This window comes from Mastacembelus armatus, chromosome 24 (assembly GCF_900324485.2).
Source record: "Mastacembelus armatus chromosome 24, fMasArm1.2, whole genome shotgun sequence".
NCBI classification, from domain to species: domain Eukaryota; kingdom Metazoa; phylum Chordata; class Actinopteri; order Synbranchiformes; family Mastacembelidae; genus Mastacembelus; species Mastacembelus armatus.
In genome coordinates, this window is record NC_046656.1 from 1323095 (window position 1) to 1343157 (window position 20063).

At 40.6% G+C, this 20063-nt stretch overlaps 1 protein-coding gene across 1 annotated transcript in view; it reads left to right on the top strand.

Annotated features, from left to right (window-relative positions):
• kcnk10a (potassium channel, subfamily K, member 10a) overlaps positions 1–20063 on the top strand; it is an 83522-nt gene that overhangs the window by 31019 nt on the left and 32440 nt on the right. The window contains exons 3-4 of the mRNA XM_026317955.2: positions 1093–1210; positions 4720–4880. Coding sequence (XP_026173740.1) covers positions 1093–1210; positions 4720–4880 — 279 coding nt within the window. The remainder of the gene's footprint in view (positions 1–1092; positions 1211–4719; positions 4881–20063) is intronic.

A 20063-nucleotide genomic window follows, 5' to 3' on the forward strand; every position in this document is an offset into this window, starting at 1 on the left:
TGGTTTGCCACACCTGAGTTTTTGATTTTGCAACCACCCATGCTGCAGTAGATACCTGTCAGCTGCCTCCCGCAAGCCAACAAGGCTGACTCCATCCTTTATTTCCAGTGTCCACCACCAGGTTCAAGGAATACTGTCACAACACGCACCAACAACATTACGGCCACAGGTCCGTTCAGCTGCTTCAGCAATGGAGCCACAAAACATTGTCCATTTGGACATCATCTGCCTCCCCCGGGAAGTGTCGAAAACTCTGTCTAAAGAGTTAAAGACTTCTCATACAGGGGCCTCTGTCAGATGTTCTCAACACACCCTGAATATGTGTTTATGCATGACAGGTCTGTCCAGGTACCTCCCCTGCCAGCCGATCCAACTCACCACCATGTGATGTTCAGCTGACAGCTCTCTTCACCCGAGTGTCCAGAAAATATGGCCATATGTCATATGAAATGACCTATGGTCATTCACTGACCTCCAATCTAGGGAGACCTGATGCAAACTGCACTTATGGACATCCATATGTTCAAACATGGTGTTTGTGGACAAACTGTGACTACCACGGAAGTCCAGTAACATCACTCTACTTGGGTTCAGATTGGGGAAGCCGTTCCTCCCATTCACAGACCTCCAGGTCTCACTGTCATTGCCCATGTGAGCGTTGAAGTCCCCCAGCAGAATGATGAGTCCCTAATTGCATTTTGCAGTACCCCTCCTAGAGACTCCAAGAAGGCCGGGTACTCTCCACTGTCATTTGATGTATAAGTCACAAGAATAGTCAATAGTTGTAAATTAAACTGAGGAAAAAAGTTTGAAAGTTGAAAGAACAGAGGTGTGTGTGTGTGGGATCGTGGGGGGAACATTTCTCTAACAAACCCCAGAAGGGTAGCAGCAGTAACTATAGCAGTATCTACTGTACATCCGCAGTAAACAGAGGATTGTAATTATGATTTAGGATTTAACCTGCAATACCCAGTAGATATTAAAAAGAGAAGAATTGCAAATTCCAGCAAGATGCTGAATCCAAAGCAAGACACAATCCTCAACAACCAGACTGAAACCAAGATTTTGTATCTACTTCTGTCTGCTCTCCAGCACTCTGTGGAGGCTGTGAATGCCGGAGTGAATCCTGTCGGTGACACCTCCTATAACTCCAGTCATTGGGATCTGGGTAGTGCCTTCTTCTTTGCTGGAACTGTCATCACAACCATAGGTACTGTGGCTATGGCTTTTTCTTAGCTGTTTTCTTGATCATTTTGTGAAGAAAAAAAAAACACTTGTGTATACAGTAATTTTATTTACATTTCTAAGAGAGAATAGATCAGTCAAATCTGAGAGAATATATTATTATATGTATATATTAACATATAATGTTAATGTTAATGTGCAAGTCTGGCATGTCATTTTACTACCACAAGTGGACAAAAGTTGGACTGTTTTTTACACTCCTGCCACATTATGTTGATGTATGTAAATAACACATTACCCATTATCCCATTTCCCATTTTTACCTCCTTTATTTTACCAGGATGTTTCCCTGAGATCACTTGGTTTTGTTTGTTTTTGAGAATCCTTCTGAGAGTCTAACTTTTATATTCAATTCAGTTTTAATTGTACAGCGCCAAATCACAATACAAATCATCTCAAGGCAGTTTACAAAAAACCCAACAAATCCCTTATGAGCAAGCACTTGGCAACAGTAGAGAGGAAAAACTCCCTTTAATGGAAGAAACCTCCAGCAGAACCAGACTCAGTTTGGGCGGCCATCTGCCTCGACTGGATGGGGTGAGGAGAGAGAAAAGAACAACAACAATAAACAACAAATAGACACTGCAGGTTGGTGGAGCTCCAGGACCAGGGGCACCTGCAGAAGGTACAGAGAGTGAGATGACAGAGAGAGAGAGCACAAAGTTAGTGACATTCAATGGTGGAATATACATGTGAGGAGGGAGGCGAGGAGGGTTAGGGTAGGGTAGGGGAGCTCAGTGCACTGATGGAGAGTTCTTGGGCAGTCTAGGCCTATAGCAGCATAACTAAGGGATGGTTCAGGGTTACCTGAACCAGCCCTAACTATAAGCTTTATCAAAAAGGAAGGTTTTAAGTCTAGCCTTAAAAGTACAGAGAGTGTCTGCCTCCTGAACCCAGGCTGGGAGCTGGTTCCACAGGAGAGGAGCTTGATAACTAAAGGCTCTGCCTCCCAGTCTGCTTCTGGAAACTCTGGGAACCACAAGTAGACCTGCACTCTGAGAGCAAAGTGGTCTATTGGGATAATATGGTACTATGAGGTCTTTAAGGTATGAAAGAGCTCGATCATGAAGGCATTTGTATGTGAGAAGAAGGATTTCAAATTCTATTCTATATTTTACAGGGAGCCAATGAAGAGAAGCTAATATAGGAGAAATATGATCTCTCTTGCTAGTTCCTGTCAGGACTCTGGCTGCGGCATTCTGGATTAATTGGAGGCTTTTTATGGAGATACTGGGACATCCAGATAGTAATGAGTTACAGTAATCTAGCCTTGAGGTAACAACTGCATGGACTAGTTTTTCTGCATCATTTTGAGACAGGATGTTCCTAATTTTGGCAATGTTGCGCAGGTGGAAGAAGGCAGTTCTAGAGATTTGTTTTATGTGTGAGTTAAAGGACATGTCCTGGTCAAAAATAACTCCAAGGTTTTTTACAGTAGTGCTGGAGGCCAGGGCTATGCCATCTAGAGTAGCTATAATTTTAGAAAAGTTATTTCTGAGAATTTTTGGCCCAAATACAATGACTTCTGTTTTCTCTGAGTTTAAAAGTAAAAAGTTACTGGTCATCCAGGCCTTTATGTCAGTTAGACAGGCTTGAAGTCTGGTTAACTGGTTTGTGTTAACAGGTTTAATAGATAGATACAACTGAGTGTCATCTGCATAGCAGTGATAATTAATACAGTGCTTCCTAATGACATAGCCTAAAGGAAGCATGTACAGGGTGAACAGAATCGGTCCTAGCACAGAGCCTTGTGGAACTCCATAACTAACTTTTGTTCGTGTGGAAGGTTCATCATGGACATGAACAAACTGGAATCTGTCCGATAAATAGGATTGGAACGATTTTAACTCTGTTCCTCTGATACCAGTCACATGCTCCAGTCTCTGTAATAACATGTTGTGGTCAATGGTGTCGAATGCAGCACTAAGGTCTAGGAGGACGAGTATAGAAACAAGTCCATTATCTGAGGCTAAGAGAAGATCGTTGGTGACTTTTAACAGTGCTGTTTCTGTACTATGATGTGTGAAATCCTGATTGAAAATCTTCAAATAGTTCATTCCTGTGTAAGTGGTCTGATAGCTGCTTAGCAACAGCTTTTTCTAGGATTTTAGAAATAAATGGCAGGTTGGATATTGGTCTATAATTAGCCAAGACTCCTGGATCAAGACTAGGCTTTTTGAGTAAAGGTTTGATTACTGCAGTCTTAAAGGCCTGTGGTACGTAGCCTGATACCAGAGATACATTTACTAAGTCTAATAAAGAAGAGTTCATTAATGGCACAAACACAAGATTGCTAAACAGCAGCAGGAGCACAGACAAACAGGAGGCGGAGCCAAGTTCTTCCTTGGATCCCTTCCATCATACCTACCGGGCCACCGTCTGAGACGCCACTGATCTAAGGTCCCACTCTCCTTATAAAGGCACCAATTCACCACGGGTTGACCAGCAGACACACCTCCTCTTCCTGCAAATAGAGTCACACACATAATCAATACATGGTACATGTAACAGAACCACAAGTAGACCAGCACTCTGAGGGCGAAGTGGTCTATAGGGATAATATGGTACTATGACATCTTTAAGGTATGAAGGAGCTTGATCATGAAGGGATTTGTATGTAAGAAGAAGGATTTTAAATTTTGTTCTGGATTTTACAGGGAGGCAATGAAGAGAAAGAGAAAATATGGTATATATGTTTGAAAATTTGAAACACATATAAACACAGTGTATACAGAAAGGTAACACAGTAAACTAAGTTTCATGGTATTTAAGGAAGACTGTATGAATTATTCATTCATGATTTACTATACCTTCAATGATCTCCTAACGTCTTTTAAATTAGATGTTCTTAATGCCGGACTAACAGCAGACTACAAGCCATAAGGCTTTGAGAGTGACTTCATCTGAATAATCTGTAATCTGAAAAGCAGTGTGGTGCTGCTTTCTTTTGTTAAATGTTTCAGGCCTGACTTTACCTTTGCTGGGTGAGGCTGGGTGCATTTTGTACTAGTAATATAAACCATGTTTCTTCTGTTGGAGATGACAATATATGAAATGTTTTCGATATTTAAAACATACAATATGCATCTTGTAAAATAATCACATCCAATGTGATGTTAATGGGACTTGGAATATACCTGTACATCAATGAAGTCAGTCCAGTTAAATCACTCGAGCTTAATAAAAAAAAATTCAGGGCTGTTTTTTACTTGTTAGAGTTCTAACCCACTCAGCATGGTAGTTGATGACATATAGTTGTTTTGGACTAGAAATATAGACTATATGTCTTTTGCTGGGATGACAGATTAACCAAATAATAGGGGAATATATATATGGGAAATGTTTCTGATATTTAAAACATTCAGTATGCCTCTTATAAAAGTAAATCCTTTACAATGGGTAAGTAAATTAAATGCTTCTGTTTGCCCTATGCAGTGCTGTAAAACAACTTTTTGCCTGCTTTTGCTCTTCTAGGTTATGGTAACATTGCCCCAAGCACAGAGGGGGGGAAGATTTTCTGCATTGTGTATGCAATATTCGGCATCCCGCTGTTTGGATTCCTTTTGGCTGGTGTTGGGGACCAGCTAGGTACCATATTTGTCAAGAGTATTGCCAAAGTGGAGAAGATGTTCCGGGTGAGTCACAAGCTTTTGTGAAATCTCCTGAATTGAAAGTTATTTCTTCTTTCAGACACTAAGTAATTGAGAAATGTTGAGGTAACTCTCTGAAAGTGAGCAGCAGTACTAGGAAGTTTCTCATCAGTAGCTAAGGTTGACTTTAATTTCAACTAAAGCGTTTTTAAACACTTGCCATTTTTTAAAGTAGCTGATGAATACTCATCACTTTGAAGACCAGGTCATCTCAAGCAGAAACATTATTGTCATTTTTTATGGCAGTTCTGTGGCAGTTCCTTTTTTTCCCCCCAAGTTCCAGTGTGTCAAGTGCCATTGTTTCATTTCAGTAAATTGCATTTGGTGGGTCATGAATTTATCAGAATAAAATCAGTCTATAGGTAATATGCAGGGTATTTCATAAGGCACTATTATGTTATTTTCTCAGCTAAACTTATATATAACAAATTTGAACATATCCTTGGTCTGCATTATCAATCTGTCCATCTATCCATCATCTATACTGCTTGACCTGTGGACAATTGTGCTGGAGCTGAAACCAGTCCAAGCTGACAGTGGGCAAGAGGCAGGCAATAGATTTCTAGTCTGTTACAGGGCTGACACAAACAAGTATTCATGCTCACTTTGACACCTATGGCTGTAAGTCACCAGATAACCTAACCTATATAAATGTAGGGAAATGAAAAGTCTTATTTCCTATTTTACCAATCTACTGTAGTTTTTGATCCCTCCATGATAACGACCTAAGTCAGTCTCCACCCATGGCACATCACACTGGGATGTCAGGGAGACATACTGCAGGGCATAGGGCTGAAAGTCCTAGACCACTAGACCCCAAACCACCAAGGACATTGTCAACCTCTTCTTTTGTTTGTGTTTGTTTCTTTCCTGCCCTTATACTCCTAAATGAAACATCAGATTTGAAAGCTCAATTTCAAGTGTATGTTTGTAAATGACTTAAATGTATGGGGAAATGTTTGAATGGGTGTAGCTGTTAAGTGGCCAAATCTGTAATGCTTGTTCAACTTCTGTTTGCATATCCCTGGATCTCTCTGGTCTCTGTGTCCCAGAGTCTCTGTTGAGACATTTTTATGATAATCATGATTGCATGGCTCATTTTGAGTGTCTCATATGGTAGCCCGAGTTGTGCTGTGGTGTAAAATTGCATTGTTGAGTTATGGCAAGATCATTTGCTCTCAGTTTGATTTTTAAAACAAACATAACTAGACTTAAAAGCAAGTATTAACAGAGTCCAGGTCCAGAGTCCCACTGCCCCAGAGCAATTGAAAAGTTTTGAGTTGACACAATGTGGTACATGGTGATACAGCTTACTCTGATTGCAATCTATTCAGCCACAAGGACATTGTTGGGGCAGAGAAGTACACTCAATAATGTGTCCAGTACATTTCTGGCTCCCGCAGAAGGCGGGAGCCAGAAATGTACTATCCAGTCCGTATAATGATAATCACGAATAAACTACTAACCATCACAGTTACCCTAAGTTATCTATGATTTAAGCATTGTGTGGGATATAAATTCGTGTTATGGTTATATGACTATATGTACTGTAAAAATCATCACCCCTCAAAAAATTAAAAATCCAGCCTCAGAAATAAAATATAACCCCACTCATAGAACATTTACTGAAGCCCTTTATATAATTCTTTTCATTGTAATCATTAATATCACTTGCAATTCAATTCAATTCAATTCAATTCAATTTTATTTGTATAGCACCAAATCACAATACAAATCATCTCAAGGCACTTTACAAAAACTAAAAACTAACAATCCAACAAATCCCTTATGAGCAAGCACTTGGCGACAGTGGAGAGGAAAAACTCCCTTTAACGGAAGAAAAAACCTCCAGCAGAACCAGGCTCAGTTTGGGCGGCCATCTGCCTCAACCGGTTGGGGTGAGTGGATAGAGCAGAGAGAAAAGAACAGCAACAATAAACAACAAATAGACACTGCAGGTTGGTGGGGCCAGTAACTTCACATCAGCGATATACAGCTCTAGGACCAGGGACACCTGCAGAAGGTACAGAGAGAGAGAATAGAGAGAGAGGGAGAGAGAACAAACTAGGGAAGAGAGAGAGCACAAGGTTAGTGACATTCAATGGTGGAATATACATGTGAGGTGGAAGGAGAGGAAGGGAAGGGAAGGGAAGGGAAGGGAAGGGAATGGAAGGGGGAGGGGGTTAGGGTAGGGGAACTCAGTGCACCGATGGTCCTCTGGCAGTCTAGGCATATAGCAGCATAACTAAAGGATGGTTCAGGGTTGCCTGAAGCCAGCCCTGACTATACGCAACGGGTCCTCTGCAAGTCTTACATATCTGTGGCTATAAGCAGGAATCTTTAAACAGTGTCAGGGTGACCTTTATCTTTAATTCAGGCCCCACAAGATGGCTGCTGCAGCAGCACTGACCACTTGTAGCTCAAATGAAATAATCAAATTTACTCATACAAGAATACAACTAAATTGTGACTGTACAATAAACTAAATGTGCCTGCTACATATAGAAACTAATGTACTGTCAACACCAAATAAACCAAATATGCGACAAAATGTGTGATTTGCTCAAATGAAACAAACTGCTCCACTTAAAGTCAACTGATAGAAACTAGAGAAACTAAGGTATGTAGTGTGTGAGGGTTACTGACATTCAGCTTATGGTGTGGCAGCACATGTGGCCATCAGTACTGAGGTGAACTCTGGCAGTACGAAATAAGGCCAAAATAATAATAATAATAACAATAATTTGAGATGCAATTTCCTTGGCTGATTCTGATTTTTCCATAAGTGTGACCAGTTGATTCTGATTTTTTTTTTTTTAAACTGTAGTGAAAGCATACACAGTAATATTTTCTTCAATAACATTTTTTGTATTTTATAATAAAAGAAACTTTTAACATTATAGGATCTTCTCACAACACACTAAAGTGCTTTGTGCGTTGAAAAAAGGTATAAAATGAGTTCCTAACATAGTAGAGTTATACAAAAATCTTCTTTTCCTCCAAATTTTTTATTTTATATTAAAAGAAATTAATAAAGTATAGAGGATCTTCTCATAACAAAGTAACTTTAACAACAAAATAAAGTGCTCTGCACCTTGAAAAAGTTAGAAATAAAATAAAGAAATTAAATATAACAAATATCATAAAGTAGGCTTACTAACAAAAATGGTTGTTTGGCCTTACAAAGGTTACAAACTGCGATCTTTGTGTCATCTTCACTCAAAGAAAAGAACTTTCACACCAACGACATGTTTACATGTGACTGTGAGTGTGTGAGTGGCTGTGACGTCATTGCCTGCGCCACTTGCAATGAAAGGATCGGCTGGGAATCGACAAGAGGTGAGAGTGACAGGCCAGTCACCAATTCGGGCCAGTTGTGAAAAATCGATTCCGATTCCGATCACTGGCTGGTCAATCGGTGCATCTCTAATAAGAATAGCACTTGTTCTCTTTATTGACCTTTTTAAATGTGAAATAAATATAAATCAAACGACTAGGTTTGGCAACCAGCAACATTAAGGCAAATTTGCAGTTCCTGAAGGAAATGTGTGAATGCTATATCCTGCAAGTAATTCAGTGATTTTTGTTTTCTAATGTATGGCATGATTCCTTAGTTATTAGGTTGACCTGTCAGTTAGGTTCTAGATTCAGTGGGTATCTAGAAAGTAGCCATATATTATTCATGTCATTCATATTGATAATAGCAAATACACAAACAAAATTTTAAGACTAATTTATACTAATTCATACACTTGCAGTCAGGCTATTCAGAGAATTTCTGAAGTTTCTTACTAAGCGCAACTAAATGTATCAAGAACAGTGTTACAAAATGTAACACATTATAAATTACTATACCTACAACAGTATGATCCATCCTAGTCAAAAGACAATGAAAGCATGCCGATGGTGTACTAACAGCTAGCCTATTAGCTTAATGTTAATATATAATGGAATTCCCCATTAACACGCTAACAGAAATACCATCCTGATCACGCTTGTTACTTTTAAAACAATCAAGCGCAGTCGCAGACATCAAGCGCAGATATCGCTCATTCAAACAGCTAAACACGTTTTTACAATGTAAAGCTACATAAACCAGTATTTGTAGTTACAGCCATATAATTCCTTTGCTCTGTAGAAATCAAGATATGACTTGGCATTTACTCCAATACCAATGTACTACCCTGCTAGCATGGCTGACCTCTGAAAAAACATCAACGGCAAGCAAACAAGATTCAACACATTCATTTACTATACAACCACTATACTAATATTACTGTGCCACTGAAAATAATGGCAGTATGTTCATCTTGAAAATGTAGAATACATCTCTGCAGGCATCTCAGCAATCGAATAGCAAGAGGAAATAGATATACAATTTTTTTCTCTAGTGCTGTAATTTTTTGTGATGTTTGTTGAGAGTGTTACTGAGATTGTAACAATTACTGCAAACAAAAAAGTAATGTTACTGGCATCACATTTGTAATGCGTTGTTCCCAATAGCTTATTTAGGCTAAGGTTGGAGTGAGACCAACTTTGAGGATAAATTTGAGACTTCTAACGACCTTGGCTTGTAACTGAATAACTGACCCACAAAGAAGAAGGTTTGTCCCACCAGTGGCCCATACCGGTTTTATCGCGGTCAGATAAGGCAGTTTGTGCTGTATGTGGCAGTAATGTTTTACACCTCGTTTAGTCCTGGGACCTGTTTCAGAAAGTGGGTTTCGTTAAAACCCAGAGTTTGTTAACCCCGAGATGAGGGATACTCAGGGTTTGGGGTTTCACAAGGTGGGTTCACATTGACTCTGAGTCTGTTACCGCGGAAACTTACTCCATGAACCAAACCTGCTCGCTGGCAGAATTTATAAGCCCTGAGTTGTTTGAGAGCCAATTGGCATTCAGACTGAAGAAGAGGGAGGACACATGACGTGGCCTTTTGCTTCGCAGAACTCAAGAGGCTAATCAAACCTCGTCTAGACGTCTTTTCTTTTTCTGAAGAATATCTTTATGATCGATACTGTTTTCTGCCAGTTCACTTCATGATATTCTCAGCCCTATATCCCATATGACTTCTCATGGACACGCTCCAACGAACAAATTCTTTCAGTAGCTTTTTGTTTTTTCAAGTGGACATTTCCTTTATAATATCGATGATGGAGAGCACATTTCAAAGGCACCTGCGTATTGCACGGTCAGAAATGTGACCCTTACGCTCAAACGTCTGCTGTACAGCTTTGTGGTTTTCCCACACGTCTTATCAAAGAGAAATTCTACAAAATTGCAGGTATCACTACAAGCAACAATTGGCACATTCAGGCTGTAGCTTTGACACTTTACATACAAATCAATTGTGTATTTTAGGGTTTCCAGGTGTCATCGGCCGCATAGATGGGACTAATACTTTTTTGTTCTCCTGCAATAGAGCATAGGTGGCTTAAGTACAGTGGTATGTTAAAGTGTCCTAAGGTCGGCTTGCCCCCATAGTACAGTCTGGAACGGAAGGACACTAAGCTGTGTAAGGTAACAGCTGTCTCGGCCCCCTGTTGGTGTTGCCCTCCGGGTAAGCGAATCACTTTTGTCTTGCAAGCGTATCGTGTTGTGTGTGTTGTATAGTTCGTCTACAGGCTAGCAACAGACTAGCTATAGTTTAACACACTTAAAAACTAACTAAATTCTAAACAATTCATTAACTGCTACATTCCAGTACTAGTCAAGTACCTTTCGATTTTGACCGGTATTTATTGCTATTTCCTGACTTAGTGCTCGTTAGCCTACCGGTTAGCTTAGCTAGCTAGTTAGCTTAGCTAACATGGCCTCTCCCTCTCTCTCTCTTTCTTGCTCGGTGTGCCACATGTTTAGTTATTCCTCTGCCTCCTTTAGCGATAATGATACCTGTAATAAGTGTATGGTTCTGCTAGCTTTGGAGGTGAGGATCACTGATTTGGAAGCGCGGCTCCGCACCTTCGAACAAAAGCCAGCTAGCCCAGCCCCATTAGCTGTTGTGGAGCCACCGAGCTCAGGGTCAGGGTCTGTTAGCGGTCCAAGGGCAGCTCCGGAGCAGCCCGGAGAATTATCCTGGGCGACGGTCAGACGGAAACGTACTCCTAAGCAGAAACCCACGGCTCATCACCTGCCTCTTCACGTTTCTAATAGATTTTCCCCGCTCAGCGACACACCCTCTGATAATTGGCGATTCCATAGTCAGGAACGTGAAAATAGAGACGCCAGCGACCATAGTCAAATGTATTCCTGGGGCCAGAGCGGGCGACATTGAGTCAAATCTGAAGCTGCTGGCTAAGGCTAATCGTAAATATGGGAAAATTATTATTCACGTCGGCAGCAATGACACCCGATTACGCCAATCGGAGGTCACTAAAATTAATGTTGAGTCGGTGTGTAACTTTGCTAAATTAATGTGGGACTCCGTAGTTTTCTCTGGACCCGTCCCCAATCTGACCCGCGATGACATGTTTAGCCGCATGTCGTCGTTCTGTCGCTGGCTGTCTAGGTGGTGTCCAGAAAACGATGGGGGCTTCATAGACAATTGGGCTACTTTCTGGGGAAAACCCGGTCTGGTAGCGAGAGACGGCATCCATGCCACTTTGAATGGTGCAGCTCTCATCTCTAGAAATTTGGCCGAGTTTATTAGCCGACCTAAAGCCTGACAATCCAGGGTGGGGACCGGGATGCAGAGACTCAGTCTAAAACGCCTCTCTGCTGTTTCCTTAGAGCCGCCGCCCCCCTCAAACCGCATAGAGACTGTGTCTGCCCCTCGAACATATAAATCAATTAAATCAGAAGTTAACAGAAGAGGAGTTATTCATAAAAACTTAATAAAAATTAAGACCACTCCTCTTATTGAACAGAAAAACAGAACTGTCAAATGTGGACTATTAAATATTAGGTCCCTTCTTCTAAATCTCTGTTAGTAAATGATTTGATAACTGATCACCAAATTGACCTACTTTATCTTACTGAAACCTGGTTACAGCAGGATGAATATGTCAGTCTGAATGAATCAACCCCCCTCAGTCATAAAAATTATCATGTTCCTCGAAGCACAGGTCAAGGTGGAGGAGTAGCTGCAATCTTCCAGTCAAACTTATTATTAAACTTTCATCCTCAGAACAGTTATAACTCATTTGAGAGCCTCACTCTTAGTCTCTCACATCCAAACTGGAAAACACAAAAACCAGTTCTACTTGTCACTGTGTACCGTCCACCTGTTCCTTACTCAGAGTTTTTAACTGAATTCCCTGACTTTCTGTCTGATTTAGTGCTTAGATCAGATAAAGTTATTATAGTGGGAGATTTTAACATTCATGTAGATGTTGAAAATAACAGCCTCAGCATTGCATTTAGTTCTATATTAGATTCAATTGGTTTCATTCAAAACGTTAATAAACCCACCCACTGTTTCAATCACACCCTTGATCTTGTTATGACCTATGGCATCGAAATTGAACATCTAATAGTTTTTCCCCCAAATCCTGTTTTGTCAGATCATTCTTTAATAACTTTTGAATTGAAAATGATGGATCATGCAGCGTTTGGAAGAAAATCCCACTACAGCAGATGTTTATCCGACAACGCTGTTAATAAATTTAAGAAAATGATTCCATCTTTATTTGCATCTATGCCAAGTATAAACATAGTGGAGGGCAGCTGCCTCAATCCTACTCCCTACCAAATTGATCATGTTGTTGACAGTGCTGTAACCTCACTACGTGAAACGCTTGATTCTGTAGCCCCTCTGAAAAAGAAGTTAGTGAATCAGAGAAGACTAGCCCCATGGTATAATTTACATGTTCATACCTTAAAGCAGGCATCACGAAGGCTGGAAAAGAAGTGGCGTTCCACAAATTTAGAGGAAATTTTTCTAGCCTGGAAAAACAGTCTACTAACATATAAAAAAGCTCTCCGTACAGCCAGAACTGCATACTATTCATCACTAATAGAGGAAAATAAGAACAATCCCAGGTTTCTTTTCAGCACTGTAGCCAGGCTGACAAAATGTCACAGCTCCGTTGAGCCCAGTGTTCCCTTAGCTCTCAGCAGTGATGAATTTATGAGTTTCTTTACAAATAAAATCACAACTATTAGAGATAAAATTCAGCAGATGCTTCCTATACCTGCAATAAATGAATCTTCTACTACAGTAGCTCTTGAATCATCTGTAGGACCTCAGTTATGTTTAGACTGCTTCTCTCCCATAGATCTCTCTGAATTTACATCAGTAGTTGCTTCATCGAAATCATCAACGTGTCTCTTAGACCCCATCCCGACTAGACTGCTTAAAGACACCCTGCCATTAATTAACTCATCTTTATTAGACTTGGTAAATTTATCTCTAGTATCAGGCTACGTACCACAGGCCTTTAAGACTGCAGTAATCAAACCTTTACTCAAAAAGCCTAGTCTTGATCCAGGAGTCTTGGCTAATTATAGACCAATATCCAACCTGCCATTTATTTCTAAAATCCTAGAAAAAGCTGTTGCTAAGCAGCTATCAGACCACTTACACAGGAATGAACTATTTGAAGATTTTCAATCAGGATTTAGAGCACATCATAGTACAGAAACAGCACTGTTGAAAGTTACCAACGATCTTCTCTTAGCCTCAGATAATGGACTTGTTTCTATACTTGTCCTCCTAGACCTTAGTGCTGCATTCGACACCATTGACCACAACATCTTATTACAGAGACTGGAGCATGTGACTGGTATCAGAGGAACAGCGTTAAAATCGTTCCAATCCTATTTATCGGACAGATTCCAGTTTGTTCATGTCCATGATGAACCTTCCGCACGAAGAAAAGTTAGTTATGGAGTTCCACAAGGCTCTGTGCTAGGACCGATTCTGTTCACCCTGTACATGCTTCCTTTAGGATATGTCATTAGGAAGCACTGTATTAATTACCACTGCTATGCAGATGACACTCAGTTATATCTATCTATTAAACCTGTTAACACAAACCAGTTAACCAGACTTCAAACCTGTCTAACTGACATAAAGGCCTGGATGACCAGTAACTTTTTACTTTTAAATTCAGAGAAAACAGAAGTCATTGTATTTGGGCCAAAAAATCTCAGAAATAACTTTTCTAAAATTATAGCTACTCTAGATGGCCATAGCCCTGGCCTCCAGCACTACTGTAAAAAACCTTGGAGTTATTTTTGACCAGGACATGTCCTTTAACACATAAAACAAATCTCTAGAACTGCATTCTTTCACCTGCACAACATTTCCAAAATTAGGAGCTTCCTGTCTCAAAATGATGCAGAAAAACTAGTCCATGCATTTGTTACCTCAAGGCTAGATTACTGTAACTCATTACTATCTGGATGTCCCAATTTCTCCATAAAAAGCCTCCAATTAATCCAGAATGCCGCAGCCAGAGTCCTGACAGGAACTAGCAAGAGAGATCATATTTCTCCTATATTGGCTTCTCTTCATTGGCTCCCTGTAAAATATAGAATAGAATTTAAAATCCTTCTTCTCACATACAAATGCCTTCATAATCAAGCTACTTCATACCTTAATGACTTCATAGTACCATATTATCCCAATCGACCACTTCGCTCTCAGAGTGCAGGTCTACTTGTGGTTCCCAGAGTTTCCAAAAGCAGACTGGGAGGCAGAGCCTTTAGTTATCAAGCTCCTCTCCTATGGAACCAGCTCCCAGCCTGGGTTCAGGAGGCAGACACTCTCTGTACTTTTAAGGCTAGACTTAAAATCTTCCTCTTTGAGAAAGCATATACAGTGGGTACGGAAAGTATTCAGACCCCTTTACATTTTTCACTCGTTGTGTCATTGCAGCCATTTTCCAAAATCAAAAAAGTTCATTTTATTTCTCATTAATGTACACTCAGCACCCCATCTTGACAGAAAAAAACAGAAATGTAGAAATTTTTGCAAATTTATTAAAAAAGAAAAACTGAAATATCACATGGTCATAAGTATTCAGACCCTGTGCTCAGTATTGAGTAGAAGCACCCTTTTGAGCTAGTACAGCCATGAGTCTTCTTGGGAATGATGCCACAAGTTTTTCACACCTGGATTTGGGGATCCTCTGCCATTCTTCCTTGCAGATCCTCTCCAGTTCTGTCAGGTTGGATGGTGAACGTTGGTGGACAGCCATTTTCAGGTCTCTCCAGAGATGCTCAATTGGGTTTAGGTCAGGGATCTGGCTGGACCAGTCAAGAACGGTCACAGAGTTGTTCCGAAGCCACTCCTTTGTTATTTTAGCTGTGTGCTTAGGGTCATTGTCCTGTTGGAAGGTGAACCTTTGGCCCAGTCTGAGGTCCTGAGCACTCTGGAAGAGGTTTTCTTCCAGGATATCTCTGTACTTGGCCGCATTCATCTTTCCTTCAATTGCAACCAGTCGTCCTGTCCCTGCAGCTGAAAAACACCCCCACAACATGATGCTCCCACCACCATGTTTCACTGTAGGGATTGTATTGGGCAGGTGATGAGCAGTGCCTGGTTTTCTCCACACATACCGCTTAGAATTAACACCAAAAAGTTCAACCTTGGTCTCATCAGACCAGAGAATCTTATTTCTCATAGTCTGGGAGTCCTTCATGTGTGTTTTGGCAAACTCTATGCGGGCTTTCATGTGTCTTGCACTGAGGAGAGGCTTCCGTTGGGCCACTCTGCCATAAAGCCCCGACTGGTGGAGGGCTGCAGTGATAGTTGACTTTGTGGAACTTTCTCCCATCTCCCTACTGCATCTCTGGAGCTCAGCCACAGTGATCTTTGGGTTCTTCTTTACCTCTCTCACCAAGGCTCTTCTCCCACGATTGCTCAGTTTGGCTGGACGACCAGGTCTAGGAAGAGTTCTGGTCGTCTCAAACTTTTTCCATTTGAGGATTATGGAGGCCACTGTGCTCTTAGGAACCTTGAGTGCTGCAGAAATTCTTTTGTAACCTTGGCCAGATCTGTGCCTTGCCACAATTCTGTCTCTGAGCTCCTTGGGCAGTTCCTTCGACCTCATGATTCTCATTTGCTCTGACATGCACTGTGAGCTGTAAGGTCTTATATAGACAGGTGTGTGCCTTTCCTAATCAAGTCCAATCAGTTTAATTAAACACAGCTGGACTCCAATGAAGGAGCAGAACCATCTCAAGGAGGATCAGAAGAAATGGACAGCATGTGAGTTAAATATGAATGTCACTGCAAAGGGTCTGAATACTTATGACCATGTGATATGTCAGTTTTTCTTTTTTAATAAATTTGCAAAAATTTCTACATTTCTGTTTTTTTCTGTCAAGATGGGGTGCTGAGTGTACATTAATGAGAAATAAAATGAACTTTTTTGATTTTGGCAAATGGCTGCAATGACACAAAGAGTGAAAAATTTAAAGGGGTCTGAATACTTTCCGTACCCACTGTAGTTAGGGCTTGTTCAGGCAATCCTGAACCATCCCTTAGTTATGCTGATATAGGCCTAGACTGCCCGAGGACCATCGGTGCACTGAGCTCCCCTACCCTAACCCCCCCCTTCCCCTCCCCTCTCTTCTCTCCTCCCACCTCATGTATATTCCACCATTGAATGTCACTAACCTTGTGCTCTCTCTCTCCCCTAGTTTGTGCTCTCTCCCTCTCTTTCTGTTCTCTCTGTACCTTCTGCAGGTGTCCCTGGTCCTGGAGCTGTATATCGCTGATGTGCAGTTACTGGTCCCACCAACCTGCAGTGTCTATTTGTTGTTTATTGTTGCTGTTCTTTTCTCTCTGCTCTATCCACTCACCCCAACTGGTCGAGGCAGATGGCCACCCAAACTGAGCCCGGTTCTGCTGGAGGTTTTTTCTTCCGTTAAAGGGAGTTTTTCCTCTCCACTGTCGCCAGGTGCTTGCTCATAAGGGAATTGTTGGGTTTTTAGTTTTAGTTTTTGTAAAGTGCCTTGAGATGATTTGTACTGTGATTTGGCGCTATACAAATAAAATTGAATTGAATAGAATTGAATTAATATCCCTGTTGTGGCTCCCTCTGTAAATGAAGGAGATTGTGTCAATAAGCAGTCCTTCCACAGCATTAATGTACAGGTAAATGGTGGCCTTTAGCATTCATTATGACAGATAATTCCATCACAGCTAATGCTGATTTTTTGTTCTGTGTGCTTAAGGTCATATGTGATGCATCACAAGTGATAAACGTGGCCTCGATTTGTGTCTTAGTGCACATTCATAAATTTTTTCATGAGTGTGCACTAAGCCACAGATTTGCCCCTGATGAGTACTAACATACACATTATCTATGTATCTCTCAATGTGTATTAAAATGTTACACTGCATGCTCTCCTTTTTATAGGAGAGTTTGATGCTTACCTCTTTGGTGACAGAGGATACCCCTGCCAGCCACATCCTTTAATACCTTATCCTAATCCTGCACCTCCTGACCCACAGCGCAATTTCAATTCAGCCCACAGCAGAACATGAAATGACCATAGACATAGTCAAGGCCTGGTTCCAGTGCCTTCGCAGGCTCAGGGTCACACCAGACAGGGCCTGTGACATTATTGTTGTGTGTGTGGTTCTCCATAATATAGCGACAATGCAAAGACAGCAATGTCCTGCACCAACAGTGAGTGATACAGTCCATCTTGACTACCCTCAAGATGTGCCAGATTGCAGAATAATTAGGGATACAATTTGTTTTAATCATTTTGCATAAAAAATCAAAGAGAACATATATGTATCAAGTCTTCTTTATTTCCTGCAAGTACAGATACAATAAATGTTATGTTGTTAAAATATCATACATCAGTAGCACCATATCACCTTACCCACCGTTAACTTGTGTTCCAGCGACTGGATTTCTAGTTGAGGCTTACTAATTTTGAGTTTTCAACTCCAGATTTGTTTTGTGTATTTACTTCTCCAAGTATACTTTGTACAGTTGTTTCCGTGGGAACTAGAAGAACACAATAAGAATGATGTTCATAGTGCCATAGCCACTAGTTGCCGTAAACCACATACACTGGCTAGTTGGCCTGTGTATGTGGATGTAGATGGATGGCTCCTCTTCATTACCACATTAAGCATTGCTCTGTGATATGTAATGATAAATCATTCAATAATAATAATATCCATGTTTAAAGGAAGTTTTTATATTTTATTTTAATTTGCTGCCACGTTCGTTTGGCACCTGTAGGGTTGCACCTGCATGGACATTGAACACACTCAGAGGAGCACATCAGAGTTGGAACAAGAGAGGTTTTAAAAAAATTAAGTGTTATAAAGAGTTGTAATACAGAAAGAAAAACCGATTGATGTGGTCAGCAATTTTGTGCCACACCAGCTCACGTTCTTTTGTTGCAGAGTAGGTTTTGCTTTCTTTTTTGTAAATATATGTTTGGCATATGAGGTGATTAAAACTTCCAGTTCTACTGGAGAAAAATATACGGGACGTGTCGTCTTCTCCGTTGCCATGGTGAATCATGATATCTGTGTTCCACTGATGTGGGCTTTTATATGTTGTCATGCACGTGCTTTACTCAGGGTAAGTAACTAATTTTGATCTGGTTTTCTGAAACCGCAAACTCAGTTTCCTATGTCAGTGTCAGTCAACCTGGAGGTCAGGGTTAACTTTTTGAAACAGGCCCCTTGTCTAGTCCTGGTTTAATATTGCTGACATGAGTACTGAGTTCGACCAAATTTTGCCCTGGTTTCATTTCGGTTTAATATTTAGACATGTCTCTAGTTTTTCTAATGTGATCTGTCTAATACTTTAATACTTAAAAAACTGTAAGTACTAACTTTGCTTAGACTTGCTGCAGCAATGTTTAATCTGAAAGGAACAAAAGCCATCTCTGTCTTTAAATCCTAGTGACTTCTGCTGAAAAATAATGTAAAATAACACTGGTGCTTTTGTTTATTATTATTTTGTTAATTCTGGTGTTATTTTGCTATTTAATCATTTACTAATATTCATTGCTACTTTTAGACTTGACTTAGACCTAGTTCTCTCCCTGAGGGGTCAAGGGAGAGAAACTGCCTCAAGTGGAGGAGTCTAAGTACTTGGGATCTTGTCTACGAGTGAGGGAAGAATGGAACGGGAGATTGACAGACGAATCGGTGCATGGGCAGCAGCAATGTACTGGTCCGTTGTGTTGAAGAAGGAGCTGAGTCAAAAGGCAAAGCTCTTGATTTACTGGTCAATCTACTTTCCTACTCTCACCTATGGTCATGAGCTTTGGATCATGACCGAAAGGACAAGAGAGAAAAAAATCTGCTTCTGAAAAAACTGAGAGTTTTTTTGTGAAGAAGGAACGGATCTGTGGAAGAAATAACAGTGACTGGACTCCTGGTTACTGTCATCAAGCACCCGGAGTCGCTCTTAGAGCAAGTGACGCACCTTTCCTGGCACACTGTTAGGAGGCCAGGGAATTGTAGAAACAGTGTTCGTGACGATAAAGAAAAACTCCAATCTTTCAGCGACAGGCCCGGGACCGATCTTAGAGGACCATAAAAATCCTGCAAGTGGTTGTCTATTCAATGAAAAGGAGTGTGAGTCTCTCCCACCTCTGGAGTATTACACTGTCAGTGCACTGTCAGTACAGGTACTGATATAGCAGTGAAAGGTGAGGAGGAGGGAAGTAGAGATGGAATTGTAATAATATTACATAGTGAATTAACTTTGGGCCTACACTAATAATTAGAATGCTTTATTCCTCAGATACTCCCATAAATGGACATTTGGATGGACAATTTTCACTTAACTAATGAGGCTCTCCCTCGAAGCCCTTCTTCCATCAGGGCTTATACAGGATCAAGTTAGAGATCCCACAAATCGAAGATAACTGTCATTGTTTGTGTTGTATTCAAGACTTTTCCAGGGCAGTTCCTACCACTGTTCTTTATGTGGTCTGGGGTGTTTCTTTCAAAATTAGTAACTTTAAGTTTCCTTTTTCACAGAGATAATGCAGTCAATCAAGTTTGTAACCTATAATATTACTCAATCCAATTAAAAGAGGCAAGATATTATCTAAACTATAAAGAAATAAGGTAGACATTTTTACAGGAAACGCATCTTTCAGAAACAACATCCTAAATTAACAAGATTGGGTTGAAGTATCAGTTCTCAGCATGATATCCAGTGGGTTGCAGGAGAGGGGTGTCAATACAAATCTCTAGTAAAATTACCCCTAATTGAACCCCTGTTTGAA